Consider the following 27,298-nt stretch of genomic DNA (forward strand, 5'->3'; position numbering starts at 1 on the left):
TTATGCAAATTCATATTTCTAAAAATATAATTAAAAAAATAAAATCTCAGTAGAAAATTATTTTACCTACCAAGTATTATAGCAAGCATAGTACTTTGGATTTTTATATTACCTACATTGTGTGTGTACTTTTTCACTTTCAACTTTCGTATAAATGCATAAAAATCCACAATCTACTTATAAATAATTTACCAAATATTTTTTTCTTATTGTTCAACAGACGATTAAATTAATCAACTCAGTAGTTATAATTATATTTATTTTATATTAAATAATAACCATAGACCTATAAGATTTGTTTTTGCCAATATTTCTATGTTATTCTTGAAAACAATACGTGACTTCATTTTAGTCGTTTACAGGGAAACATTGTATGCACAATGACCTCATCGAAAAATCTTTGTCTACCTGAGGAAGGTATAGGAAGTTCATGGAATGTTCACCAGGTTGGTGTGGATGGCCGGCATTGCTTAAGGAACGGGGGTGGGGGGTACCTCCAGGGAACATATAAATGAGACAGACGAGCGTAAAAGGTCATTAATGTGCAGTTAACAAGTGCGGACGGTCAATCATCGTAGTCGAACTCGACAGTGCTTTAGCTGTCTAGTGGCTTCAACTTCAACTTCGAACAAAAATTAATCTTCGTAAAACATACTACATATTGTGGGAGTTAAAATCGTTACTGCTTCGTCTTTGTGATAAACTGTTCTTGAACTATTAGTGTTCTGTTATTAATCTTAAGATTCATTGATGATCGGTACAGTCATTTTTCTCGTATTCATCTCATAGTATGACATTCGTACCAGTTAAAGAAGTTAGGTCGAAGAAACATCCTACATGTTTGAAAAACAATATGGAGGCTGCTATCGGATGAAATCTCGTCCGGTGTGGTTGGGAAAGAAGCCTCACCGGGTAGGATTCATCCAGTGTCCGCCTCCGTTCTCCAATCGTTATTAAGAAGTATTTGCGAAACGTATACTCTCGTTATTAGGGACGAAGTATTCATCTAGTACTACGTTGCAAAGAAATCGTGACTAGATCGAAATACTCGTCTTCAATAGCGAGATTCATCATCCACAAGTGTGTTCGTCCAGCTTCAACATTTCTACCAAATCGTCTCGTTTATTTTTCCTTGGTGATCTATTTATATGGTGAATTGAAAGACCATAAAGCTAGACCAGCAAGGTAAGATATACGAGACATATCTTCATGTAACATGGTGAAGCATAATGATTATATACCAAGGTACAAGGTAACAGGATCTCTCTCCAAATATTTCAAAATTGCGCTTTGTGAACTCATATACACGCCATAGATAATCGTCTTTTAGATGAAAGGATCCGAAGGGACTCTTGCTGTGATGTGTCGCCCTAAGAGATTCATATCACAGCAGTAGTTACCTAGGATTCTTTCGCCTTTCTCCACTGGGAAACTTTAGCAAGCACACATCACGCTTCGAAATAGCACGCAGAACGACGCGCTTGGAAAGACGCAGAAAGATGCACATACTTTCAAGTACAGCATGGGATAAACTTGATCCTGTTTGACGGTAATAATTGATCGTCACTGGGTTTTGTTTGTCCCATACGAGTACTGACCAATCATCGCTATTGCATGTTACTACACAATCAAATGCCCTGCACAACGGATGTTAATAAATTGGCACAATAGCATTCTATGGTAAGAATGTTATGATAACTTAAAAATCCTACCTTATTAGTAAGGCACTTCCTGAAGTCTGCCTTCATATCTACGACAGACACTCGATCGTGAGGCCTCTTAGGGCCACTAACGCTAGATACAACACTTGCTAAATCCAAAGTGACTGTCTCTGAGAAGACCGGATCTTGGTTTGGGTCGTCATAGTTCCTCAACATGCGTACACTAGTAAGATATTTCTCTATCATATTAATATGTTCGTCAGTTCGTCCTATAAAAGAATTTTATACATGAATTGGATTGTAGACGTGTTATTGCCAAGTTTAATATTCTTTTTATAGTTTGTATACCTGTTTGCTTTAAGTATGCTAAACTCTGCTGGTCAATAGGGAAGAATCCGACCGTTGCACCGTATTCTGGGCACATGTTCGAGATTGTTGCGCGATCTGCAATACTCAATTGAGAAACGCCTGGACCAAAGAATTCTACAAATTTTCCAACAACTCCAACCTGACGAAGGTGCTGCAATTATATAAATAAATAAATTATATAAATAAATTATAAATCTTTTGTATCATTAGGTTCACAAAAATTTTTTCAAAACTAGGAAATTTTCTGCTACCTTAGTAATTGTAAGAACAAGATCTGTTGAAGTTGCATATTGATTCAAGACTCCCTCTAATCTATATCCCACTACTTTTGGTACTATCATTGATATCGCCTGGCCTAACATAACGGCCTCAGCCTCAATTCCTCCAACACCCCATCCAAGTACACCGAGACCATTGATCATAGTTGTATGGGAATCTGTCCCAACGACGCTATCAGGGTACAACATATTGTTCGTATCAAATACAACTCTGGCTAGGTATTCCAAATTTACTTGATGTACTATTCCACTTCCCGGAGGTACGATCAACATATTTTGAAATGCTTTGGCACCCCATTTTAAGAACATAAATCGTTCCTTGTTTCTTTCGAATTCGAGATCTTCATTTTTTTTCAAGGCATCTTTGCTGGAAAAAATCACTCTTATCAGAGCTATGTTATCTTTATTACCCAATATAAAGCTATTATCGCTATTTTAAATATTCGTATAATATCGTTCATAATGATTCTAGAAAAAAAAAGAAACAAAAATAAATTTAGAGTTGGCCTTATTACGTAATCATGTTACACAAAAATACGAAATTATCTTTTTGATTTGATAAGTACATACTTTACACTTTACTTTTTTGTCAAATTAAATATGTAGCAAAACTATTCATTTACCTTCTAATAAAGTCAACTTGTATTGAATGATCAATAACAAGGTCAGATGGACAAATAGGATTTATTTTCTTTGGATCAGATCTTAGCCTTTTCACAGCATCTCTCATAGCTGCAAAATCCACAACTGCTGGTACTCCAGTAAAGTCCTATTTAAAATGGAACTTAGGTCACTAACAAAATCATAAACACATAAAAGTTGTCTTTTATAAAGTTATTTACCTGTAATATTACCCTAGCTGGTTTAAAAGCCACTTCTGCTCCTTCTTCAAGAGCCTGATTATGTTCCCAGTCTGAAATCTTTTCAACATCAGATTTCTTTACTTGGAAATTATCACAATTTCTGATTGCACTTTCCAAGAGTACTCTAATCGAGAAAGGTAATCTGTCTGTAAAAATATCCATCTTAAAAAACTGTAATTCTTTTATATGAAATGATATGTTTAATTTTAATTCATTGATACATACCATATTTTTTTCCAATATTAGTAATATCAAAATACTTATATTCCTTAAGTCCAATTTTAATGGACTTCATTAAATAATTGTATGGATTTTCGTCTGAAAATAATTTGCCATATAAAAATTGCATTGAATAAAGATATTATTTATTTCCTGAAATAGAAAATACTGATTTTGAAATTAGAATATATACAAAATTATAAAACAATCATATACTCTCTATAAAATAAATATTTAGTATGTAGCATATAATATCAAACTTCTTTTCAAATCTTCAATTCTTCATTCATATAATTGCTTTAGTTAAAATTCAATTACATATTACTTAATTACTAATTATAGAAATTATACTTCATCAAAAATCGAATGATAGCTGTCCAGAAATTTTCGTTTAATTTTCTTTCTTCAACTATCGTGGCATTTTAAACAAGAGAATGTGTAAAAAATATTCATGCAATGTAGTTGTCAAATGTAACAGGTGTCATAAAATTATAAGCAATGTCACATTATATTTTTTATTTAAAATAAATTTATTAGACTTTATATATCGAAATGACTAATTCAAGATTCTCATGTATTGTCATGAAAAAATAACATAGAAAAATGAAATTTGAAAAGATTGTTTTTTCTGGTGATTTCTTAAATTAGGGCACTACATACATAATATTATACAAATTTCATATTATAGTAGATTACGGAACATTTTCTTTCAATAGAATGTAAAAAGGTGAAATTAAAACAATAAATTACAGTGTAAACGCGTTTTTCATTTTTTTTAATTATTGTAAATCTATTTTAAAAATAAATGAAAAGAGGCAAAGCAGATCTTGACACTTACCAGCCATGATTGTCACTGTACCAGTCACGTCGTCCAATTCGCTTACGATGTGATATTATTTATACAGGGTGACGAACATATACGTTACAAAAACATTCTTTTTTTAGAGAAATCTGTTTGCCTACATTTTAATATTCTATAATAAAGATAATAATTATATTAAATTATAATAGATTACAATATATTATTCAATATAATTCCTATATTATTTTTCTTTATCGAAATTAAAAATGATATAAAAATATTATTTTATAATAATATGAGAAATTATCTACTTGCTTATGAAACATGTGATTTACATTCGATGAATAACAATTTTTATGCACTTGTAAGGAAACAACTTATTATAATAATAAAATTCTTACACGTTGTTGTTTACTTGTAAAGGTATATTTTGTAAATTTTTATGTATTTCTTTTGAATGAATGTAATAAATGTATTTTACAAGAATACTGTTTTTTGTAACACCATCTACAAATAGTAATCGATACAGAATGTGTGACGATTGCGATATATCGAATCGTTCGATTAAACTTGTTGCAGATCTGAGTATTCCGACTTGCGAATGTATACAAAACTATGCAATTATGATAAACGTCAAAACGACGAATTCTTTTTAACGAACAACTAATTAATGCAAATTATTTTTTAACGAGCGCGTTTTGTAATTTAATTCCTTGAAATGGAAAAGAATTTAGAAAAAACATTAGATGACGTGTAAGTTTTATACAAGAATTTTCTCATATATCTTCATCATATATCTCATATATGACAAAGCGGTTATCTAAATTGATGTTTGTTTTAGTGATAGTGATACAAATATTTTGCAAAATGTAATATTCTTATTAACATTTAATATTCATATACCATTATTTCATATTCTTATTACTGTACAACTAAATATAACCCTTACACTTCATAACTTAAATTGTGATACAATATGGGGAATTCTGTTAATTTTGATGTCTATTGATATAACAATACATTTAAAAAATTTATTATAAAATACATTTAAAATGTAATAATTAACAAATTTTTGATTAAATTTAATATTTTTTAATAGTAATAATACCGAAGGTATTATTGGCTGCATCTTGGCTGATCATGCCGGATTATGTTTAGGAGGTATTTCTAGCTAATTTTATTTACATTGTACACTAAACATTATCTGGAAGAATAAGAATAAAACAAATATTTTCAGCCAAAGGAAATGCATCTACTGATAGTGCAGGAATAATTGCAGCTATTGCAGATCAAGTTGCAAAGCTAGAACCTAAATCACCAGCTCCAGTTATTTCTCTTCAAAATGATAGCAAGTAATGTTTTTTTTATTGATTTTGTTTTGTTTTGTACTGTTAAAATTAAGATACAATATTATTAATCAACAAATTTATTAAACAACTTTGAAACTCAACATGTCTTCAACTAATCTTTAAACTTGCACTAAATTAATATTTAAAACATTATAAATTATTTTGTAGGAAATGCCTTATACAACGCCAAGGTGCAGTAGTAGGTGCCATTTATAAGGATATTTCATTGTAAAATAGTTTTGTTATATAAATGAATAATATTGTTTGTATGTAAACTAAGCTCTATTATGTTTGTTATTTTGTTAATTATATATAAACTTTAAATATATAAGTGACTTTTTAACACATCCTCATGAGATAGTAGAACTTGTACTTGATTCTGATTGTAACAGTATAGAAAATACATGATTATTAAATTTTACAAGACTTATAAGAGTTCGTTATAGCACCTTTGTAGATAGTTTGTAGGTAAATATCAATAAGTCACCATTAAAACATATCTAAGGTCAGTCACTTTTCTTGTGTCTGTTACTTCTTTCATACCATTTGTTTGTACCAAGTCTAATTAAATCATGGTGTTCATATATCCAAGAGACAAGTACTATCATAAACATTATCACTCCAATAGTTAAGTGCAATAATTTTTCATCTGGAAAAAAGTAAGCCTGAAACATAAAAATTTCGAACTGTAATACTACATTTTCTATTAATATATGGAATAATGAAAAGTATTACTCCATTACATGAGAGACATTAGTGATTAATGCTGCTATTAGAAGAGAAGCAGAAAACATAGGCTTTGGCACTAATCCACGTAATGGACGGTACATTGTATCTTTGTATCTTTTATTGATAAACATAGTAGAATGCACAATTCTTAAACTCATGTTTACACAGTTTCCAAGAATGAAACCAACTGGTCCAAACCAAATAGCAAATAAATAGGATGCACATAGAAATGCGATCGATTCGTAAATCATAATCAAATTGCTCTTATTTATAGTCGCACTATCAGCCGTTGCATTGCTGTAACATTCTGTTACTCCATTTATTCCCAAAAGGAGGATAGCTAGACAATGTGCTCGCATTAAGAGTACTGGCAGATGCGAAATTAATTTAGCACCGCCATATAACCATAAAAGTGTGCTTGAATATGACTGTCCAAACACTAAAACAACTAACCCAATTGACATAACAGCTGAACATAAATGTGTAAGCACATTTACACTTTCTTGTATTTTTACCTTTAAAGGAAACTTATTTTTAATAATTTGTAGTATATGAATACATGAAAAATGTTTCATATAATACCTACAGGATTTTGGTCATTAACTGGTTTGTCTCGTTTTACCATTTGAGTAAAATAGAAATATCCACTTTCTTCTATTGGACGGAAAATAAACCTTGCTGCTAAAGAACCTAAATTATTTATAATTTCGTATGTTCCCTTTAAACATATGAAAATAAAATCAAATAGAAAAGAATTAATTTAATGAACTTATATATAAATACTTATTATAACTGATTAAATACCTGTTCAGTAAATGTTAATACTGGCATTACTGTCATAATTAGCCTTTCTCCTTCTGTTAAAATTTGCTTTAGAATTCCTTGTCTAAAGAAACTCCATGTAAGAATAGTCAACTTTTTATCTAGATATGATTCCTAAAAATGACAGTCTGTATACATAATACACAAAAGATCCATCTTAATACATACTTTGTTTGTCAATTGTCCAGGCAAAAAGTCCTTCACTGTTTTGAAAGGAAATTCTCTCACAACATATTCGTCAGTACTGTCTTTTAATGACATACGCCTCTTTAGCTTACACTTGTTAAGTTTTTTAATGTAATAATGAAAGTATAAATAGTGACTAGCAGTATAAAATATTGCTGCAACTAGTTGAGCTACACCAAATGCTAACAATGCATTCTCTGGATTTTGGAGTATCAATGGAACAAATGTTATAGTACGAATAGCAATCATGATAGAATCAAGTATAATCTAAAAGAATTCGATAACTAATTATAAGTACAATTTTCCATACTATCTTTAATTCAAAATCTTACTTTCAACCTAACAAATAAAAATGCACTAGCAACCAGTTGAACGATTAAAGATGATAATTCAATAATACAAGACAAAGCAACTGCCCAAACTGCAAATGTATAATATGATGGTAATGCCTCAGATGTTGTTAAAACAGAAAGCCAAATATATCCAAACAGTAGGGACATTAAGAAACATATAGGAACCCTGAAAAAATATTTACCATCTAAGTATTTATGTAGGTTTCATTTATATTATAACTAATCACTTTTAGAAACGAACGTCATCCATAATAAATTTACAACTTGAGCCCAATTATGTTCTGCTGTATTGGTTAAACATGCTTTCATAAATGGTTCTCGAGACAGAAACAAAATCATTGATTCCAATAATAGTAGTCTCACATTTATGACTCCTAGAACAGCTTGACCCACATACCGAACAACGAAGGCATTTAAAATAAAAGTGACTCCTCTGCATAATATCTAAAAAGAAGTTGATTATAATTATTTTTCTCATATATATCTTAGCTTATTGACATGTTAGAAGCTATCAGATATTAATAAAAACAATATAACTTTTTTAAATATAAGCAAATAAAGGTATTGTAATCACGAATAATAGGAGTAGAATTTGTATTTATATATATGATATAATTTTTCTCATAGATAGAGAATGATGTTTTTTGCTACGAAATACTTAAGTTTCAATAGTGTTGTGTTATTGTATATACCTGAAATACAATATTGAACGAAGCTGTTTCCACGCTGCTTTTCAAAATATTTTGTGACATTTTTATGGACGATCAAATGAAAATATAAATATTTCGAGATTCCCGCCCAAAGGGGTGATCAATGAAATTCAAGGTTATGTGAACACTTTAACGGTATCTAAAACATCAAGTCGATCATTTTTTAGTAATTTCATTCGCGCTCCTAACTAATCGGAACATAGCAAATACAAAAGCCAAGAATTTCTTCATACTGCATGAAACGGATTTCATGACGTAATTGCGTTAATTTTCTATATATATGCACTCTGTCTAGTAATTTTGTGTCATGCATCTTCATCTATTCTTCCTAGTGGAAAACTGTTTTCGAAACAAAAGCTTTTTCCTAACCTTGGTGACACAGAATTTTGACATACATGAGATAAGGTTAGGTTTCACCTAGCAGACTATCACAGTAGAATCAGAGATTGTAGCGAAAGTAGACAATGATTAACTTGTGAAGTGATATCATTACGCAATAATGTCCACGTGGTCTTTTCATTTCATACCGCTACTTCACGGATACAAAATGTTAAATTTCTAAAATAGGTATCTCTGATCGCTTTTGTTCATTTAACAAATATTCTACGATGGTTAAACTATCACATACACGATGACTTTTTAGTTATTAATTAAACGAAACGAAACATAATAATATTAAATATTTAATTATTTTTTTAAATTTTACTATCTCTGTTCGATAATGTTAATACAGTAAAGAAAATCAAAAATTATACTAATCGAAAATGTTACAAGAAAGTAATCCAGCAGCCACCACAGGTGCGAAAAACGTTTTCATTACTTCGTTAATCGTAAGTAAATTATTGTGTAATGAGTATATGATGAAATAACATGCCTCTATGATCATTAATACACGTGGCAATTGTTTACATTATTATAAAAAATTATAAAACTTACTTGATAATCATTTTATATAAATTTATATTAATGTTAATATCCTTTCAATCTTTTTAAAAAACTTTTTATAGTTTATTTACTTAAAAATAACAAATATAGTAAATAGCGCCAATTTTTTAAAACAGAAATTATATTTTCTTAAAAATTAGCATATATAATATTATTTTATAACATTTATTTATGAATTTACGGTTAACAATTCATGGATATTTTTGCAACTAAAAGTTATATTTTTATGATATATGTATTTTTAATATATACATTGTATATCTACTATATATAATTTAAGAGCAGTCAGATTTTTAAGTCAACATCTACACATGCAATTGTAAGAAAAATAATATTTAATCGACGATAGTCAGGTGCTCTCGCAGGAACCATGTGCGATTTTATATCATTTCCTTTGGATACGCTTAAAACGCGATTACAAAGTCAACATGGTTTCTTAAAATCTGGTGGTTTTAGACAATTGTATAAGGGTTTAGGCCCCGTAATGATAGGATCCGCACCATCAGGTAAACTTAAGATAACAATTTATCCTTTAATACATTTTAAAAATAAAAATAATATTGATAAAAATGTACTTTGCAGCTTCGCTATTTTTTATAACTTATGAAACTTTAAAAATAATGTTTCAACCTCAAATACCTGAACAATATCACGTGTTTATACATATGACTGCCGCGTCAGTCGGAGAAATGGTAATTTATATCTTATTAATGTTATATGTAAATAATAATAATAATAATAATATATACAATTTAAGGGTGTGTAGGTACTCGGTATCTTAGGTTCGGTTCAGGTCAGGCTCACGATTTCGAATACTTGCACACCCCTAATATAATCAATATACAAAGTATAAACGATTTTTACCTCTTTTACCTCTAAACATACAATTACAAACAGCTTTGTAATGCTGAGATGTTACTAATAGGTTGCATGTCTTATTCGAGTCCCAGTAGAAGTAGTGAAACAAAGGAGACAAGCATTTTTAAGCGATGCCCACAAATTACCTTTGAGAGCTTTATATCGTGGTTACGGAAGTACTGTGATTAGAGATTTACCGTTCGGTTTAATTCAGATGCCACTCTGGGAACATTTTAAACTTTATTGGAAAAAACACGTAAAACGTGAGTGCACGCCTATGGAGGGTGCTATCTGCGGATCGGCGTCAGGTAGAAAAATAAAAAAAGTTAATTAAACCACGGGCATGCATTAAAATTGTATATTTTATTATTACGAACATTGATTTTTACAGTTGCTATATCTGCGGCCCTAACGACACCTTTAGACGTTGCAAAAACTAGAATAATGTTGTCGAATGTGACGGTAGGGAAAGATGAAATAAAAATATCCGCGATGTTAAGCAAGGTTTACCACGATCATGGTTTTAAAGGGTACAGAACAAGCTTGTCTCTTAAATATTCAATTCTATTTGTTATCCTACAAACACAATAATCGATAAATATTTTCAGACTTTTTGCAGGCTTTGTACCAAGAGTGTGTGGTTTTACTATTAGCGGATTCGTATTTTTTGGTGTTTACGAAAAAGTTAAAGAAATTTGTATTGCGGTTTTGCCACCATAATGTTGTGAAAGATACATTTATAAATATAAATCATGGTTAATATTTTGTCAAATGATACTACCATAGAGTCAAAATAGAAAGAAAATTGAGATAGAAGTGAATTTCGTATGTATTTGGTAGTAATTTTATCATAAATATTGCATGTTAATCTCTCATCAGCAATATAATATATTAACCCCTTGACCTATAACCACGAGCGAGACTCGTGGTAAGGGATTTGTGTCATAAGCGAAAACCACGAGTCACACTCGTGGTAATTTACAAATTTCTAGTGATTCATTATCCACTTTGAAATAACAAATTGTTTTTGTTAACTGATCAATTGATCATGTTTACGCCCTAGACGTCTTAAAAACACTATTTGTCCTCGAACGTTGTTTATTATTTCATAATTCCTTTTGTAGCCCTTAAATATACATGTCATAAGAAGTATACATTTTGCGCCAGTTCGGGCACACGACTAAACAGATGAATGACATGACGCGCGACCAAACTTCTTGCTTACTATGGCTCGCGCGATCGGCAGATAGCATGTAGGCCAAAGGGTTAATGAATAAGAAAAATTTTTTAAACTTTTTTTATAATCACATTGCATTTGTTATAACATATTTTATTACTTTTTCTATTTCTATTACCTTTACCTACTTTTATTACTTTTCAGATTTCAAAGAGAACGAGTATTTATGTTACATTGAATTTTACTCATGACATAGAAAAGTACAAAATGAAAAAATAATTGCATTTATATTTTAATTATTAATAGAAAGATATACTGTAATCTTTTTATCACAAATTTTGCATTTAAATTGTAATAATTAAAAATGAGAAAGCACACTTTTATTCCACAATATATCTAAATGAATGTGAGTATGCACGTATCAGGAAAGAAATAAGGAATACAAAGAAATGTAAAATATAAAGTATATTTAAAAATAATCAACAAACATGAAAATTTTCCTTACATTTACATATAATAATGTGTTGAGTTATAATATACTGCACATTAATTTATATTCGCGATATTCACTTGTACAAAATAATATAAAATATGATAAATAAGAAAATTATGGTAATTTTTAATACTGACTTTGTTATATTTATTAACAACAATATGTTACTTTGGGTTCGTTACTTATATCAATTACCTCTTCAATTTTTTGTACATTATTTGGATCAGACATAAAGTCTTGTGCAATTTCATTAAACAATTCAGCTACAAAATTAACTTAATAAATATCACACATTATAACAATAATGAGAATGTGTATAATATATATCCTTACCAACATTTTCTCCAGTTTTACTAGATGTTATAAACAATTTAGCTCGAATGCCAGCAGTATATGTTTTTACAATATCTATATTAGGAGATGGAACTGCACCATGCTCTAAAATATCATTTTTTGTTGCACACATGTATATTTTACATCCTTCTTCAACTTCCCTAAGCTCCCTTATCCAGAATTTTGCTCTTTGAAATGTATTTGATTTTGTGATATCATAACAGATAACAGCAGCCTTCGCACCACGGTAATATATCCTACTCATAGCATCATATCTAAAAATATATAGTTTATGACAATCAACATTCCTGAATTTTTCATTTTTGAAGATTACTTACTTCTCACTGCCTGCTGTATCCCATATCCCCATGATAAGCCTTTTCCCATTGACTTGCATTTGCTTAGCTGCAAACGCAGCGCCTATAGTCTAAGGAAATTGGAACTGGGTTAATTTGTTTTGTGACGCATCTCTTAGATGATTCTCAGTGCAAATCTTAATAACTTTATTTTACAATATTCCTTCCACTTCGCGGACTAAGAGGAACAAGACAGCCTAAATCAGTATAGTCCCTAAGTCATTCCAATATGAATTGTACAATTGACAAACAAGAATAATAGTTCTTTATAATCTGATATCTCTAGAGAAATTGGATATGCAGACTAAATTTTTTTTATTTGTTGTATACATTAAATGATTAAAGAAAAGATAAAGAAAACAATTTCGAACATTTATTTAGTTTATTACATTGTATAAAGTAATGTATAATATACCACGTTGTATGTGATTGTACTTACGTTTTGGTAAGATAGACCTTCATTAAACCTTTCATTTACGAAACGTTCGACGAGACTCGTTTTTCCTACAGCTGAGTTACCCAATAAAACCACTTTCAAATCGACGCGATTCATCCCTAAATAATGGAACTTCCAGTGTAATAATGCTACGAAATAAATACCAGTCCTTTTTGTACCATTTAGGTTAGAGTAATTGTTTATTTTTTGTATTAAAGAGTAACTACTGTTTAATATTTGCAGAAGATAAATCTGAAGGTGACTACACTGCCCTTTGATACGAAAGACGTCATTAAGGATTCAGTACAATGTCCATTTCGAGAAAAACTGGTAAACTTGCATATAAATACGCAACTAAATAAATACTCTATTAGGCATCTATTACTTATTACTTGTCACAGATGGCGCTTATATATTTTTACTATCTCATTGATGTCACATCTGATCGTATCTACTTTAAATTCAATTTGTATTTTATATATATTTATGTTAATATTAGGTAAGATTTCAAGGACAAATAATTACATTTAATATCTTTTAATAATTTTATATTTGTAATTTTATAATTATTTTCAATAAATATTTGTTTGAATAAATTACAACACATAAAAACTTGTAATATTAGTGAAAACTTATGTTATTTTTCTATTTTTCTTCTGTTGTAAACATTTTTATTTAAATGTATCTTCCAATAACGAAATAATTCTTCAACAATGACAAAACTAAAAATTAACATCTTCTGTTTATATATAATGATACAAATTTTGTAATGAATTTCTTTAATTTTACTTAGCTTTCCCTTGTGCAGCAACTGCAGCCATTGCAGCTTTTACAGTTTCTTCATCGCCTAAGAATTTCATAGATACAACAGGCTTGAAGTTTTCATCTAATTCATAGACAAATGGAATACCAGTTGGTAAATTTAATCCCATGATTTGATCATTGCTCATTTCTAAAAAAAAGAAACACATGATTATTAATATAATAAATAAACAGAATTGGTTGTGCTTTGAGAAAATAATAACTGACGATCTAAGTGTTTAACTATGCCACGTAAACTATTTCCATGAGCAGCAATGATAATCCTTTTCCCTTCCTTCAATTGTGGAATAATAGTATCATTCCAATATGGCAATGTCCTCTCAATTGTCAATTTTAAAGATTCAAATTTAGGGAATTCTTCTGGTTTTGGTCCATCTGCATATCTTGGGTCTTTTACTATTGTTTCATAATACTTATGGTCTGATTCCATGGGTGGAGGGGGTACATCGAAAGATCTTCTCCAAATTTGAACTTGTTCTTCACCATACTTAGCAGCAGTTTCTGCTTTATTCATACCAGTCAGTCCTCCATAATGACGTTCATTTAAACGCCACGTCTTTTGAACAGGAATGTTTTCTTGACCACTTTCCTTAAGAATTGATTTTAAAGTTTCTTGAGCTCTTGTCAACAATGATGTATGAGCAATATCAAACTTAAGGCCTGCCTGTTTGATTGCTTTTCCAGCTGAAAGTGCTTCAGTTTTACCTATAATAAGTATATGTATGTCAAACAATAGCATAATTTTGAAAATAACGAATTTCATATCATTACATAAACTATAGATTATTTTGTTTTTTTAACCATGTGACATATTCATAAGATAATTGAAATCATGAATAGCTGTAATTTAGTGATAATATCACTACTATCATGACTTAGGTGCAAATTTTTATGCAAATTTATATTGTTAAGGACATAATTAAAGAGATAAAAGTTAAATAAAATTGGCGTTTTACTTATTAAAAATTATTAAAAATTATAACGATTATTCTGTTGTAGGTATATCCTATGCTTCTGTATACGCATTCTATGCATTTTTGCATCTCCAGATTTTGTATAATTGCATAAAAATCCGCTACCTAATCACTTATTCATTAATTTATGTTTCTCTCTATAGATATACATCTTTAAAATAAAGAAACTTAACCAATGAAACATGGTCAACATCACATTCGAAATATTTGACCTTTTGCCCTTGGAATTTATTCTCAGAATTTCCTTTTAAAAAATGACTTACCCTTGTCGGATAAATCGGCGTCATACCATCCGCAAAATAGATTCAATTTATTCCATTCGCTCTCTCCATGACGTACCATAACAATTGTATATTTCGACATTTTTTTATTATAGAAGCTAACTGCACGTAAAGACGAAAGACGATTCGTAAACGGCGATTTACTCTGTTCAATATCTTTGCACAACTGCTTTAATCGAAAGCCCCCACCCCCACCACCTGTCACATCTAATCGTGTAAGCACTTTATTCAAAATTTTACATGGATACATTCTAACATTTATTGTTTATGCTTTCACTTACTTTCGTTATATCGGCTAAAAAATTTTTTCTATTCAAGAATATAACTAAACTAGCGACATATATTTACAACCGTTGGTATTTTGACTTTGTTCCTTATTCATTTATTCACGTAATAACACATTTCGCGCCTTTGCTAGTAGTTCTCATTGTACGTTATATAGCTGCAACACGTATGAAAACTCGATCAGTTTGAGTGTTAGTTAATAAATATATGAAGTAAATAATTATTTCTGATTGAAATATTTTTATACATTAATAATTAATTGCAAGATTTTTAAAAGGAGAATCTTTTGCTCGAATGAAGTGAAACATAAATATAACCTTCATGAAAATGAAGTGTACTAATACGAATTTGAAATCTAATTTAAAATGACATTACGAAAATAACGAACACAAGTTCTTATCGTTGGACTGATAATACATGTTAATCTATTTAAAGAATTTTCATTCTGTTTAAAGGATTGCATATAATGGAACTTTCAGATCAGCAAGTTGATGACTCTTCCTTGTCATTAGATACGAATTATTTACAAATCTCATGCAACTGGAAAATCAGCAATAATAAACAGCTTCGTGATGCTTTCACATTAGAAGCTTCGTCTCTAGAATTTACGAAGTAATCCAGATATTTACATATTAAATTTTTTCATATAATAATTATATATATAGGCACTTATTCTTCTACATACACTGTATACTTATGTATTACTTATAAATACACTAGATTTGTGTATTTAAAATAATATAAAACCTGAAAAATATAAAGTATTATAAATATCCTAATTTACTATCAGATCTTGCCATATTTCTTTATTATTTTAATTTATATTCATATTTTTATAAATAAGTATGAATTTTTTTACAGAACTAACTTCGAAGATATAGTTTCTTTAAGTACATGTATATCTTTACAACCAATTGAATCCAACAATGAACCATGTATGCTAGATGTAAGATTAACTAATGGGCAGAGAATTTCCCAGATTGCTGTAGTTTCTGAAGCTTATGTATTAGAATTTTTTAAACAATTTGGGGAATATGAAACAACGAAGTTCGCAGAATTTGTAGATGAATTTGAAGACAATTCAGTTTACTTTACAGAGACAGCAATTTTTCCACATGCTACAGAAGCTAGTATTAAGGTATAGAGAATACATACAGTGGATTTAATTTACAAAAATGTATATTTAATTCAAAATTTCTATTTTAGTTTACAAAAACAAAAAGTAAAAATTCAGTTATGTGGATATATGGTATAAAGCTCTATGTAACAGAGTCAATTAACGAACCTAAAAGTTTTTCCACAGAAATATTTAATCCTGAAATAATAAGAAATTTCTTAACTAAACTTAATTTTAACAATGAAGGGAACAATATCACGGATGATGTCCAATCATGTTACATGAATATTTTGAATTTATCAAAAAATAAAGGTGTTCAGAAAAACAATGAAGAAGAAGTGGCACAGTCTGCGATTAATAGTACTGTGTCAAATAATATAGATATCGTGACATATATTGATAAGAAATTTGAAGATATGGAAGGAAGATTAATGAAAAAAATTGATGAAATGGAACAAAAAACAAATGAAAAACTTGATACTATTTTAAGACAATTAGAAACTCGATGTAGTGTCAAGTGACCTTTAATTCATATAATTTAAAAGCATATTTGTAAATAATGACAATATATATTCAATTCTGTATGGAATATATATGCAAAATATACACATATAAAAAATTTTGAAGATAATACTTTTTCTTAAAAAGGGTTTTATTCCTAAGTGTTTCTTGAATATCTATTTACACATTTTTGAACCTTCACATATAGTGATGTCAAGTCTTGTATATTTTGACTATCAGTTAAATGTACTTTTTATTTCTCATTTTTGTATTGCAATTGAACCTTTTAAATACATGTAAATATTCATATGTAAGAACGTATCAAGAATTATATTATACTTCATCTAATTCTGTTCTTTCTATAAAATTTTGTACAGATATAAAAATCACGGAACTATGATGCACAGAAAGATATATTTGGATAATAAAGTAAAATATTGGTAACATAAGGTTATTTTAATCAGAATTATTGCTATCTTGTGGAGGATCCCACTGATGAAGCTGTTTCCTCCACAACCTTACCATGCTATCCCATCCTCTTCTACTATATTTAATATATTTTGGTGGTGTTCTTGGATGTTCTCTTGTACGTTTCTCTCTAAAATATGTGTAACCAATGTAATAGTTTTCAATATAAATATTCCTGACCATATCTTAATAAAGAATATTCTTACTTAGGCACAGCCTGTATGTATCTATCGTATCCAATAGTATTTTTTCCATAATCTATTTCTTTTTGTCTACGAGCTAATACTCTAGGATCTGTTTCATATTCTACCCGTCTCTTATTACTATCTGAAGAATTAGTAGTTGAACTTGAATCACTATTGTGTCTAGTTCGAGAAACTTTTGCATCCTCGTTATTTATTTGATTTTCCCTAGCTCGTTTGCGAAAACCATCATCATACTGCTTATTCCTTACATTATCTTCATAACTTATACTGACTGCATTGTTTCTTTGATTTTCTCTGAATTTAGACATGTTATCAATTTCTACATTTGAACTAATATCTTCTTCCTTTTTCTGTTCATTATTAATATGTGTCTTAGCTTCACAAGAATTAGTTTCTAAAAAATTGTCCCTCTTTGCATCCTTATTAGAGTCTACTATTTTGGTCAATTCATGTGAACTCATGCAAATGGCTTCATTAAGAAGAGCATCATCTTCTTCTGTTAATTGAGTCCACGAAGTATGCATGTCTAATTCCATTTTATTTCGATCGTTGAAAAGCTTTGTAACACAATCTACGAGACAAAACTAACGTCAAGCCAAATAAACAGATTAACCTTAAACTGACGAGAAAAACCAATAAATAAATAGAATCTCACCTAACAAGAATAACCTAAATGAATGAAACAACTTTTGTATTAGAACATAGAAGGAAATTGTTAATTGTGCGTTTCCGTAATAAATAGAAGAATTCGTGAAATATAATTATTATTTTGTGATCACTAAATATCGAAGTTTCGAACACGCGATGAAATTGCACTTAATTTTAAACAAATTTATAAAATAAGTTCATTCCTACAATTGTTACGAATTCTGCAATGCGCGCCTTTTCTGATAATCTAACATTTGCGCACCTCAAGCAACTTTTCAAGTTCAACTTAGGTTAAAAGATTTTAAACTTTTTTCGTTGTTGATCTTTGTAGAACATATATGTTACGAGTACGAGAGCAACGATCGTCCAAAATTTCATTTCTTAATAATCGTTCCATGCATATCGCTCTAAGATTCTAACGTATTTTCTTTATTTCAAACTCATTACCCTTTTCGTAAAATTGAATATTACAAGATGTCGGCGATAATCTAGCGCTTTTTGTTTGACAAGTTCGCATCCCCGCATCGGTTTCTAAATATCTTTGATGGGCGCGCAAAAGGGTATAAATCAAATTTTAATCAAAACAGATATAAGTATAATTATGCTTATATATATTGTTATTGCTGTTTCTTACTTGATTCTAATATACAAATTAATTTTATTTCTTTCCTGTTCTTTTACCTAAGACTTCATTAGTATATATAAAAAATAATAGTAATTTTTATTCTTTTATACATTTTTTAAGGTTAAAAGGTAAATGCAATAAGATTATAAAACATGTATAGAATTTACAGATCTTTAGGTTCTAAATGATTTTGTAAAGATGTGTATGACTTTAAAAAATAAAAACCATTGTTTTTGTTGGATTGAGGTACTTGAGGTTGCAATGGAAGTTTATGAAAGAGAATGGGTATGTTTATATATATTATGATTATACTTGTAGAAATAGTAAAACTTTATTTTAACTCATGTTATAATATTGATTACAATATAGTTTTCATTTTAATATTGATGCTTCTACAAGGCAAATCATTTTGATGTTTGATTTTAATCAGAAGCGGATAGTATTTCACAATTTTAAGCAGATGCAATTGTAGATTTCTGCAGAAAACATTAAGTTAATCACAATGTAAATATTTATTTTAACATCATTATACAAATTATTATATATAATTTAATTCTATAATTTTATTATTTAGATAAGAGAACTATTTCAGCTAGTCTTAAAATTAGTGGAATTTTTCTTAAAGATGTCCATGAAAAGGTTTCATCTATTAGACTATAGTTATTTTTATAATATATTATTGCGGATCATTATGTAATTTATTTACTAGATTAATAGCAAACATATAATATTTGATAAGGCTATATTAAATTTGAAATTTTCAAATACGAACATCAAAAAAGCCAAGTATATATATTATTATACCTTAGAGTTACTTGGTAAAAAATATCAATTGCTTCTTATATTAAAGTAAGAAGATATTGTGAAGCAAGAAATCATTTATATGTATTATGTTATATGTAATAGTTATAGTTTAATATTGTTATTTTTTTAAATAGACACCAAAAGATTTTGAGCATGGAAAAAGGCCAAAGGTAATTTAAAGCTCCAGACTAAAAAGGGATACTTAGATAGACAGACAGTTCCCTATGCAAAGGATGATATTCAAAAAGGATACAAATATAGAGGAGCTTTTATTTTAGTATGTGGTATATATTAATTTGTTTTTACTAATATAAATAATATAGATGTTCATCATAATACATATATTTTATTTTAAATATAATATAGATATATATATATAAGATATATATAAGAATTCTTTATACATATATTGAAAGTAACATTGTTTGTGATCATAAAAATATGATTATATATTTTATGTAGAAGTAAGGAGATACAACAAGATAATATGCAGATCAATGATAATATTAATACCAAAGTGTCTGTTAAAACATAGAACATAGCTGATATTGAAACTAATTTGTATAAAGAATCACTTTTGTTTCTGGATTTCTCAGATATTGATTTTGATGAATTGGTATAACAAGAAATAAGATAACAGATGTTACTATATATACATATGCACATATTTGAATATTTATCTAATATGTTCTATTCATATTTTAGGCTGCTAATATATAACTTCTTCAACTTGTTTACAGTATTTTAAGTACCCATCTAATAAAGTTTAATAAGATTATATTTGAAATAATAATTTTATTTTTCGTACGAGATATCTCGTACTTTCAAGCTATGTGTGAAAGAAAAATATGCAATATATTTTGTATACGCGCAAAGAACAAATATTATGCTAAAAGGATCGTGAGATAATATTTTGCGCGACGACGAACTTCTTGCGAATTCCTAATTAAAAGACGTTCGACCCTCAGAATGAAGCACACCAGAAACTGATGACATTATCGAACCTGAATATGGAAATGACGAGGCCTTCTGCCCACCTAACACCCACTCCATTCCTCCTCAAATTCTCCGAAATTGTCTATCAAACAACAGTACCATAGTAACGATTGTACATTTCTATACATTTTATTTATTATAAAATATATCTATACAAGGATATCTTAACAATGTGTACTTGGCATTAGTCATTGCATTTTAAACCTCTCTTGTAAAAGGAAGATTATTTTTTCCAAGATAAGGTTTTTTTTGGACATATTTTATTCAAAATATCTTATTCTTTATGCTCTTTTTGTGAGAGGATTAGGCTCCATAGTTGCGTGGATACTGTTAGTCCTATGATTTTGGTACATCCTGTATAACGTAACGGCACTCACTTTCAGTACGAGTGCCTGCGGGGAGCGCGAATCCGGTGCAATCTCAGTCAACGAAGAGACGCCGTCTCGCGTGGATCAACAGGTGCTCTTTCCCGTGCAGAACACGTTCACCAGCATGGGTAAGTTTTAATCCTGTTTGCGCCAACTTATTCGAAACGGACAAACTTAAAGCTGCTTGCCGCGCTCGATTCTGAAACGCTACAACGTATTGAAGCTTGTTTCGGCAGCGAAAGCAGTAAATCAAAGGTGAAACCCACGCAGTAATGCCTTGCGTCTTCGTTTAGGTATGCAGGATGAGACACACGAGTACATTAGACTCTGTGCTTATGCGTCTTTGCTGACATAACAATAATGTTGCGTATTTTCCATATTGACGTATCATCAATAATAAATTTTATAATAATTACATTTATTATAAAATTTATCTGCTAGCGCTTGATTTGAATATTAATTTCTGGACCTATTGTATGGTTCTGTCTTAATCGTGCAAAGGATAGCTACAAGTTCAATGAATTTAAATACTGACTAAATCTGAAGCTATAGATATCTATGATTGTATTGCTGCGTTCAAAATAATTAAAGAATTACTCACGTGATTGATCGGTATCGTTATGGTATCTGCTACTTAAAAGGCTTTGGCACGTCGTTTAAGTCTTACGTTCACTAAAAATCATCATCACCATACTGAGATTTTTACAGTTATGATAATTATCTTCTAAAACTAATCATGAAATAAGTATATTATTTTTTCTAAGAATTTAAGCGATATTTAAGGTAGCGGAAGATCAGTTAAAAATAAAGGTACAATCCTATGCAATGGAAGGGCAAATTAGCAACTTTATGCTTACTACGGTGAATGAACTAAATCTTAAATGTCATAGAGAAATGTCAAGGAGGAAATGTTACATCAAAATGCATCTCGTTGCATATTTTGAAGATTTCAGACTGTACTTTCTGGATCGTTTTTCGTTAGAAATTGCAATCAATAATAGTTGTTTTTAATTTCTGACAAACGATGAGTCAGCGATCACTTTCGCAATTCTTAGGCTTTTACACCTCGTTAAACATTGACCTAGAAAAGAATAGCATCACGATTAGGAAATAGGAATCACCTGTTTGGGAGATAAGTCACATATGCCTTCTTTAAATCTAATTCTTAGATTTTTATATATGAACAACCTGCTTAATTTATTTTTATGTTTGGAAATCAATACGTCTTATTATATCAATATATTAGGTTAATAGAATTCCATTAAATTAATATTCTGTGTTAAGTAATCTTTATACTTCTCATTTTTATATACGTAATTTTATTTTACTTGCAGGCATCATAACTAGAAACATCGATTCATCCAAGATTAGCTTTATAGACTTACATAAACGGCATTTTAAGATTTTTATAAATATGCCATCATTTATAAGATGAATTAAAAGGGAATGGATGTAATTTGATTGATCATTCTTATTTCTATTCACGAGTGTCGCGTGGTGTCAACAAAATGTCAGGAGGGTATCGGTTCAACAAGATCAGTATCTTGAAACAGGAGCAACGCGATCGAATGCACCACACGGAACCATACCGACCTCGTCGTCCTTGCAGAAATGCGCTTGAATGCTGCCTAGGATCGATAGTAGATCCAACGGATAAAAATAATGTCTGTCTGACTGTATCCTCCCACTCGTCACGTACAACTAAAGATAAATCCAAAGCAAAGATCGGTTTAAGACAATTTCCCTTGATTCATATCATTATACTCTTTATGTAAATGTAAATGTATTCTTGAAGAGGTTTCTTTGAGAAACAAGTGTCTCTGTTTTTCTTCTTTATCATTTTCTTCAAATTTTTGAAAAATAAATATTTCCTATGTCGGTTTTAAAATAGTGGAGTTTTAGAGAATTAGAAGGAATTTTTTCCATATTGGTCTTTTGATATTTACGTAACGAATTGATTCTTCTTTCTTCCTTTCTATTCTACCTTTCCTTTTTTATTAATAATTTATTTATTCTCTTTTCTATTTTCCATTGTATGAAAATTCAAAGAAAAGTTATTGGTATTGAAGTACTATTTGCTGTTAAACAACTATCTTTTTAGTCTTTGTTGTTGTAATCTCAAAAATATAAGTGCAGAAGATATCCCTTCTTGAAATTTTTTTGGCAGCCATGAGTTACAATAATTCAGTTAATAATTTAATAAAGTCGAACGACAATACCGTAAGCAAATTCAATTGAATGAAGAAAAATCGTGTCGAGCGTATAATGAACATGCATGGCATTGACTCCTTTTCTTCGCGGCCCAGTTTTTATCGTTTACGTTCATTTAATAATGAAGCATGTCCACAAGCCAACTTGCGTAAGTTTCCATGCCCAGAATGAAACATTTTGCTCTGTCCCAATAGTGCCCCGCCTTTTAAGTATGAAACCGATCTCTTTTTCATTTCTTCATTTCGTTTGGAGTTACATATATAGTAGTTCTCCTTTCTCTCATCTCCCCTTTATTAAATTACATATACTTGTTAGTTTCGCATATTATTTTTATTATTATTTCACGTAATCCTTAATAAGTAACGCATATTAATTGCACCTTATCAATTTATTTTATTAAAATAATAATTCTTTCAGGCATTGCAAACTATTTTATTTCCTTAAAAACCACACCCATTGTCATACTTTCTTTCTTTTTTCTGGAACAATATATTTCTTCATCTTCTCAAGATTCGTATATATTTTTATTTCCCTATTTTTAACTTTTTTATCACTTTTGTTATTTTTCATACATTTCTCATTTTGTAAAAATCATCATTTTCTTTTTTCAGGAATCGCATACGCTTGTAGTGTGGTGGCTATGCTTGCCGTAAGTATATCAGATATATCACGGTTTCTTATGCTTCCTGCTTTTCACACTTCCGGAACTAATCACGAATGCATTGTACATAATTCGTTGCTGGCGAACCGATGAATCGGAGAAATCGTCCATCGTGAGAGGAAAGATTATACTTTACTTCTTCATACCTAAGTTCAACGGCTTAGACAGAATCCCGAATTATTTTTGTATCATTTTCTTTCTTCTTTTGTTATTGATTCTATATAACTCTGCTTGAACTTTAGAAGAAATCGCACGCAAATTGCGCACTTTGCTTTCTTGCGTAAAACCCGCGAACTCGGAGTCGAAGAATATCGATCCTTTCACAAATGGAAAGTGCAGTTAATGACGTATGAATCATATCAAATGAGATGAAGATTGACATAAACTGTAACGATTTTTTAAAACACGAGTGTTTTCTTTAGCTTATAAAGTAAAAATATTTGATAAAAAATGCCTAAAAAATGAGATATAGAGGTTTATGTAATTTTATTTATGTGTCTTAGAATTTTGAAATGTCTTTTTATAATTTGGAAAAGCATAATTTTTTTCAGTAACTTACTTAAATGACTAGGATTTCTAATATATATTATAGCAGATTTTGTTACATAAGTAAGTTCCTAGAAGGTATTATGCTTTTTTAATTTTAACAACATATCATTGTTAAATACTTTTGTTTATAGGTAACACTTTCATTTACGAAAGTACTTAAAAATATAAGTTCCTTGATCGCTATTTAACATATCAGTTATTCTTAGATGATTGCAAAGAAAGCTTACATGAATGATTCCAGTAATTAAAATAGTTACTTAAAAATTAAAAAAAGAGATTGAAGATTCTCTAACTAGAGAACAATTAGAATAATAAAGAAATTGTTCTTAATAGGTAATCCTTCTAACAGTGGAGGCTGGTGACATGATGCGGAAGAGCATTGTTTTCGACAAAAATACTCCAGATGTGTTCTACTGTCCGCAACAGAAACCGACTGGTTTCCAGAAGATGATCGTGAACGCGAAGCCGTTGTCAAGGCTTTGCCAATTCGAGGGGAAACCGATCCCACCCGATTACAAGAGCGACTGTTACAACGACGTGGACGAGACCGAATACGCGTGCAAAGAGAAGTACAGAATTATGGTGAGTCATCGTCGAGGTCATGGGCCTCGAAATTTCTCACCGAAAGCGGTCAAACCTCGGGAAAATCTTGGAACGCGTATGAACAGAGAACAAGGTGTACTCAAGTGCAACCAGCTGGGACGAATCAGATGAATAAGACAGAAACAGCAATGTTTTGATTGAATTGTTAAAGAGGAGCTTATGCGCTTCAGCTGCATTTTACGCGTTCTACGTTAACGCGATTAAACCTTTCCGTAACGAGGTTTAACTGGAAGTCGAAAACGCGAGAATGGAAACAGTTACTTACATTAACGTGCGAAAGTTTCCAGATAGACTTTTCAATTTATGTTCCAACAGAGTTTTCCTAAAAAATTTCAAATGTGGCCTGACTTATGCCTGTTTTAAAATTCAAGTTTATTTCTTTAGTTTAGTCTATAATCTCTAACGTCTATCTTGTATGTTAAAGAATCTCTATTAATTATTTTACATTTAATTAATAAAATAAAATGCTTCCAATTGAACTTCAGAGAATCATACGGAAGAAGTAAGCTAAGCTAAGTTTTACTAGTGATGCACGCATCATCCGATCATCATCAACGTAACATCATGTCCATCACGTGTAACGCGACTGGTGTCGGTTTTGTTTTCTTGCAGAAGCGATTCAGAAACAAAGCAGAGGGAGATGAGAACACCGTGGATGACTACGTCGACAAATAGATGAGAAATTGGTGCTGCACGATCAAGCAATGCGTGCAATTTTGCAAATGGGTCCCTCCACTAATGCTCAAGCTTGCAACCTCCAGTCCTATAATTACAAAACATTTTTCTTCCCCAAATTCAAACGTCCAATTAAATAGTTTATAGATACGATCAGTTTAAGAAGGAAACGTAGATTAACTAGTTAAATTATTCATGTTAACATTTAAAATGTTATCATACCACGCGACAATATTAGAATATATATTTATAGTGAATTCACTTTCTTATATAATCTTTTTTTTTAATTTTCATTGTAAGTGATATAAAGTATTTAATGCTTCATCTTTTTCTATTTTTTATTGTAAGATCCAATCTTACCGGTGCTATTTTGTAGTTTCCGTGCTTGGTGACCGGAATTTATAATATCTTTTCCGTAATAACATTAATAAAACTAACAAAGGAGTTGGGCAAATTGATCATTAATTCTCCAAATGTAGCTTCGACGGCTGATACTTTGATAACCGATTGCACACTAACTTTGCATCATTTTGTTTCGTTTGATTCATTTGTGCACGTCTAAATTGTCAGATGGATATTCTATGATAAAATGTAAATTATAATTGTGACAAAAATTTGGAATGTCTTTTATATCTTCTATGTGACAACGTATTACGTTTATCTGTACTTGTGAAAATATAACTTGTTAATTAACTGAAATTATTTACCAAAATATTAATTCATTCTTGAACTTCATCAATCATGAAACGAACCTGAAGACTTCATCAAACATGTATATTGTGGTAGGTAGTATTTCATTCATGATGTTTGACCAAATTATAAAAGATAATTATTAATTTAAAAGTCTGGAATCTTTTTTTTTAATGTACATATATTATTTTTATAAATGCATGTCTGTTTTAGATGCGACTACATCCACCAGGAAGTGAAACACCATATAATGGTTCACGTTTAACAAAATTCCTAGCTTTTGATAAAGATATCTATAAGAAAAGGAATCAAATTGAAGATAGTGATTAATAAGAAAAATTTATCATATATGGCATAATGGCATTCTTCTAGGACAATTATTGACGAATATTCTAATACCAATTTAATATTTTTTTATATTCTAATTGCTTTAGCCATCTTTTTAATTTACTTGTAATTTAATTTTTTAATTTCCTTGAAGTGTGTCTTTTTCTCCATTGATTTTATCATAATGATAAAATTCATACAATCTTTCATAATATCAATTGTAAATAATTCAAGTTACTTTGTAATTGATAGTTAAAAAGAACACATGCTCATTATTAATTGAAATGTTTAACGTTCCTATTCACTGTAAAGTGTACAAAGCTTATTTAGCATATTTTTGTAATATATTTGTAATATATGCGCCAGAGCTTGTAAAGCGAGAAAATAATATATACCAACGAGTACTATTTTCCACTTTGTAAATTATTATATGTAAAATAAAAAACAATTCCATATATTAAATTTTCAGTTTGTGACCCTCTTTTTTAAATATAGTAATATAATATTTAGTATAAGATTTAAGGTATATAATTATTATATATATAACT

The 27,298-nt window shown here is 29.7% G+C and overlaps 8 protein-coding genes and 1 pseudogene across 17 annotated transcripts in view; 4 read left to right on the forward strand and 5 right to left on the reverse strand.

The window, feature by feature from the left end:
• Positions 1-4,704, reverse strand: part of LOC122576087 (cytoplasmic aconitate hydratase-like) — an 11,256-nt gene extending 6,552 nt beyond the window's left edge. Inside the window, exons 1-8 of one of the 2 annotated variants that reach the window (XM_043745939.1) lie at positions 4,594-4,704; positions 4,229-4,364; positions 3,397-3,489; positions 3,151-3,317; positions 2,932-3,077; positions 2,282-2,675; positions 2,010-2,181; positions 1,713-1,930 (exon numbers count right to left, since the gene is read on the reverse strand). In XM_043745939.1, the coding sequence (XP_043601874.1) occupies positions 1,713-1,930; positions 2,010-2,181; positions 2,282-2,675; positions 2,932-3,077; positions 3,151-3,317; positions 3,397-3,489; positions 4,229-4,235 (1,197 nt within the window). In that variant the 5' untranslated portion in view covers positions 4,236-4,364; positions 4,594-4,704. Of the gene's footprint in view, positions 1-1,712; positions 1,931-2,009; positions 2,182-2,281; positions 2,676-2,931; positions 3,078-3,150; positions 3,318-3,396; positions 3,536-4,228; positions 4,365-4,593 lie in introns of those variants that run through there. The other variant, XM_043745938.1, reaches the window with a different exon arrangement.
• Positions 4,705-4,760: 56 nt separating this feature from the next.
• Positions 4,761-5,967, forward strand: LOC122576109. Its single transcript, XM_043745989.1, has 4 exons — positions 4,761-4,945; positions 5,292-5,353; positions 5,430-5,544; positions 5,710-5,967. Exons 1-4 carry the CDS (start codon positions 4,911-4,913, stop codon positions 5,771-5,773), a joined length of 276 nt encoding a protein of 91 aa, XP_043601924.1. The 5' UTR covers positions 4,761-4,910; the 3' UTR covers positions 5,774-5,967.
• Positions 5,968-6,046: 79 nt separating this feature from the next.
• On the reverse strand, positions 6,047-8,811 carry LOC122576093 (protein RFT1 homolog). Of its 3 annotated transcripts, none has more exons than XM_043745956.1 (9): positions 8,711-8,811; positions 8,324-8,480; positions 7,873-8,075; positions 7,611-7,797; positions 7,261-7,545; positions 7,075-7,206; positions 6,857-6,988; positions 6,285-6,785; positions 6,047-6,206 (listed from the first exon to the last, which is right to left on the reverse strand). In XM_043745956.1, the coding sequence occupies exons 2-9, from the start codon at positions 8,381-8,383 to the stop codon at positions 6,048-6,050; spliced, it is 1,659 nt and encodes a 552-aa protein (XP_043601891.1). In that variant the 5' UTR covers positions 8,384-8,480; positions 8,711-8,811; the 3' UTR covers position 6,047. The 3 variants fall into 3 exon arrangements, with proteins under 3 accessions (XP_043601891.1, XP_043601890.1, XP_043601892.1); XM_043745955.1 differs by having other exon boundaries at positions 8,575-8,715; XM_043745957.1 differs by lacking the exons at positions 8,324-8,480; positions 8,711-8,811 and having other exon boundaries at positions 7,995-8,068.
• Positions 8,812-9,032: 221 nt separating this feature from the next.
• Positions 9,033-11,663, forward strand: LOC122576101 (S-adenosylmethionine mitochondrial carrier protein-like). Of its 3 annotated transcripts, none has more exons than XM_043745978.1 (7): positions 9,033-9,171; positions 9,636-9,792; positions 9,869-9,978; positions 10,212-10,452; positions 10,536-10,674; positions 10,753-10,969; positions 11,526-11,663. In XM_043745978.1, exons 1-6 carry the CDS (start codon positions 9,106-9,108, stop codon positions 10,862-10,864), a joined length of 825 nt encoding a protein of 274 aa, XP_043601913.1. In that variant the 5' UTR covers positions 9,033-9,105; the 3' UTR covers positions 10,865-10,969; positions 11,526-11,663. The 3 variants fall into 3 exon arrangements, with proteins under 3 accessions (XP_043601913.1, XP_043601914.1, XP_043601915.1); XM_043745979.1 differs by having other exon boundaries at positions 10,753-10,980; positions 11,526-11,643; XM_043745980.1 differs by having other exon boundaries at positions 9,038-9,171; positions 9,567-9,792.
• A 105-nt stretch (positions 11,664-11,768) lies between these two features.
• On the reverse strand, positions 11,769-13,345 carry LOC122576108 (ras-related protein Rab-24-like). 2 transcript variants are annotated; one of them, XM_043745988.1, is made up of 5 exons: positions 13,167-13,345; positions 12,943-13,088; positions 12,486-12,574; positions 12,148-12,422; positions 11,769-12,077 (listed from the first exon to the last, which is right to left on the reverse strand). In XM_043745988.1, exons 2-5 carry the CDS (start codon positions 13,054-13,056, stop codon positions 11,965-11,967), a joined length of 591 nt encoding a protein of 196 aa, XP_043601923.1. In that variant the 5' UTR covers positions 13,057-13,088; positions 13,167-13,345; the 3' UTR covers positions 11,769-11,964. The 2 variants fall into 2 exon arrangements, with proteins under 2 accessions (XP_043601923.1, XP_043601922.1); XM_043745987.1 differs by having other exon boundaries at positions 12,943-13,345.
• A 127-nt stretch (positions 13,346-13,472) lies between these two features.
• LOC122576099 (phosphoglycerate mutase 2) lies at positions 13,473-15,202 on the reverse strand. The gene is made up of 3 exons (XM_043745973.1): positions 14,999-15,202; positions 13,969-14,466; positions 13,473-13,891 (listed from the first exon to the last, which is right to left on the reverse strand). Exons 1-3 carry the CDS (start codon positions 15,096-15,098, stop codon positions 13,725-13,727), a joined length of 765 nt encoding a protein of 254 aa, XP_043601908.1. The 5' UTR covers positions 15,099-15,202; the 3' UTR covers positions 13,473-13,724.
• Positions 15,092-17,030, forward strand: LOC122576100. 3 transcript variants are annotated; one of them, XM_043745975.1, is made up of 4 exons: positions 15,092-15,231; positions 15,757-15,913; positions 16,163-16,439; positions 16,508-17,030. In XM_043745975.1, the coding sequence occupies exons 2-4, from the start codon at positions 15,768-15,770 to the stop codon at positions 16,937-16,939; spliced, it is 855 nt and encodes a 284-aa protein (XP_043601910.1). In that variant the 5' UTR covers positions 15,092-15,231; positions 15,757-15,767; the 3' UTR covers positions 16,940-17,030. The 3 variants fall into 3 exon arrangements, with proteins under 3 accessions (XP_043601910.1, XP_043601909.1, XP_043601912.1); XM_043745974.1 differs by lacking the exon at positions 15,092-15,231 and adding an exon at positions 15,439-15,513; XM_043745977.1 differs by lacking the exon at positions 15,092-15,231 and adding an exon at positions 15,440-15,492.
• Positions 17,031-17,314: 284 nt separating this feature from the next.
• LOC122576104 (histone RNA hairpin-binding protein) lies at positions 17,315-18,752 on the reverse strand. 2 transcript variants are annotated; one of them, XM_043745985.1, is made up of 3 exons: positions 18,249-18,752; positions 17,594-18,177; positions 17,315-17,517 (listed from the first exon to the last, which is right to left on the reverse strand). In XM_043745985.1, the coding sequence occupies exons 2-3, from the start codon at positions 18,127-18,129 to the stop codon at positions 17,376-17,378; spliced, it is 678 nt and encodes a 225-aa protein (XP_043601920.1). In that variant the 5' UTR covers positions 18,130-18,177; positions 18,249-18,752; the 3' UTR covers positions 17,315-17,375. The 2 variants fall into 2 exon arrangements, with proteins under 2 accessions (XP_043601920.1, XP_043601919.1); XM_043745984.1 differs by having other exon boundaries at positions 17,594-18,164; positions 18,249-18,746.
• A 297-nt stretch (positions 18,753-19,049) lies between these two features.
• Positions 19,050-27,207, forward strand: LOC122576107 (annotated as a pseudogene).
• The last annotated feature ends 91 nt before the right edge of the window (positions 27,208-27,298 follow it).

This window comes from Bombus pyrosoma, linkage group LG15 (assembly GCF_014825855.1).
Source record: "Bombus pyrosoma isolate SC7728 linkage group LG15, ASM1482585v1, whole genome shotgun sequence".
NCBI classification, from domain to species: Eukaryota; Metazoa; Arthropoda; class Insecta; order Hymenoptera; family Apidae; genus Bombus; species Bombus pyrosoma.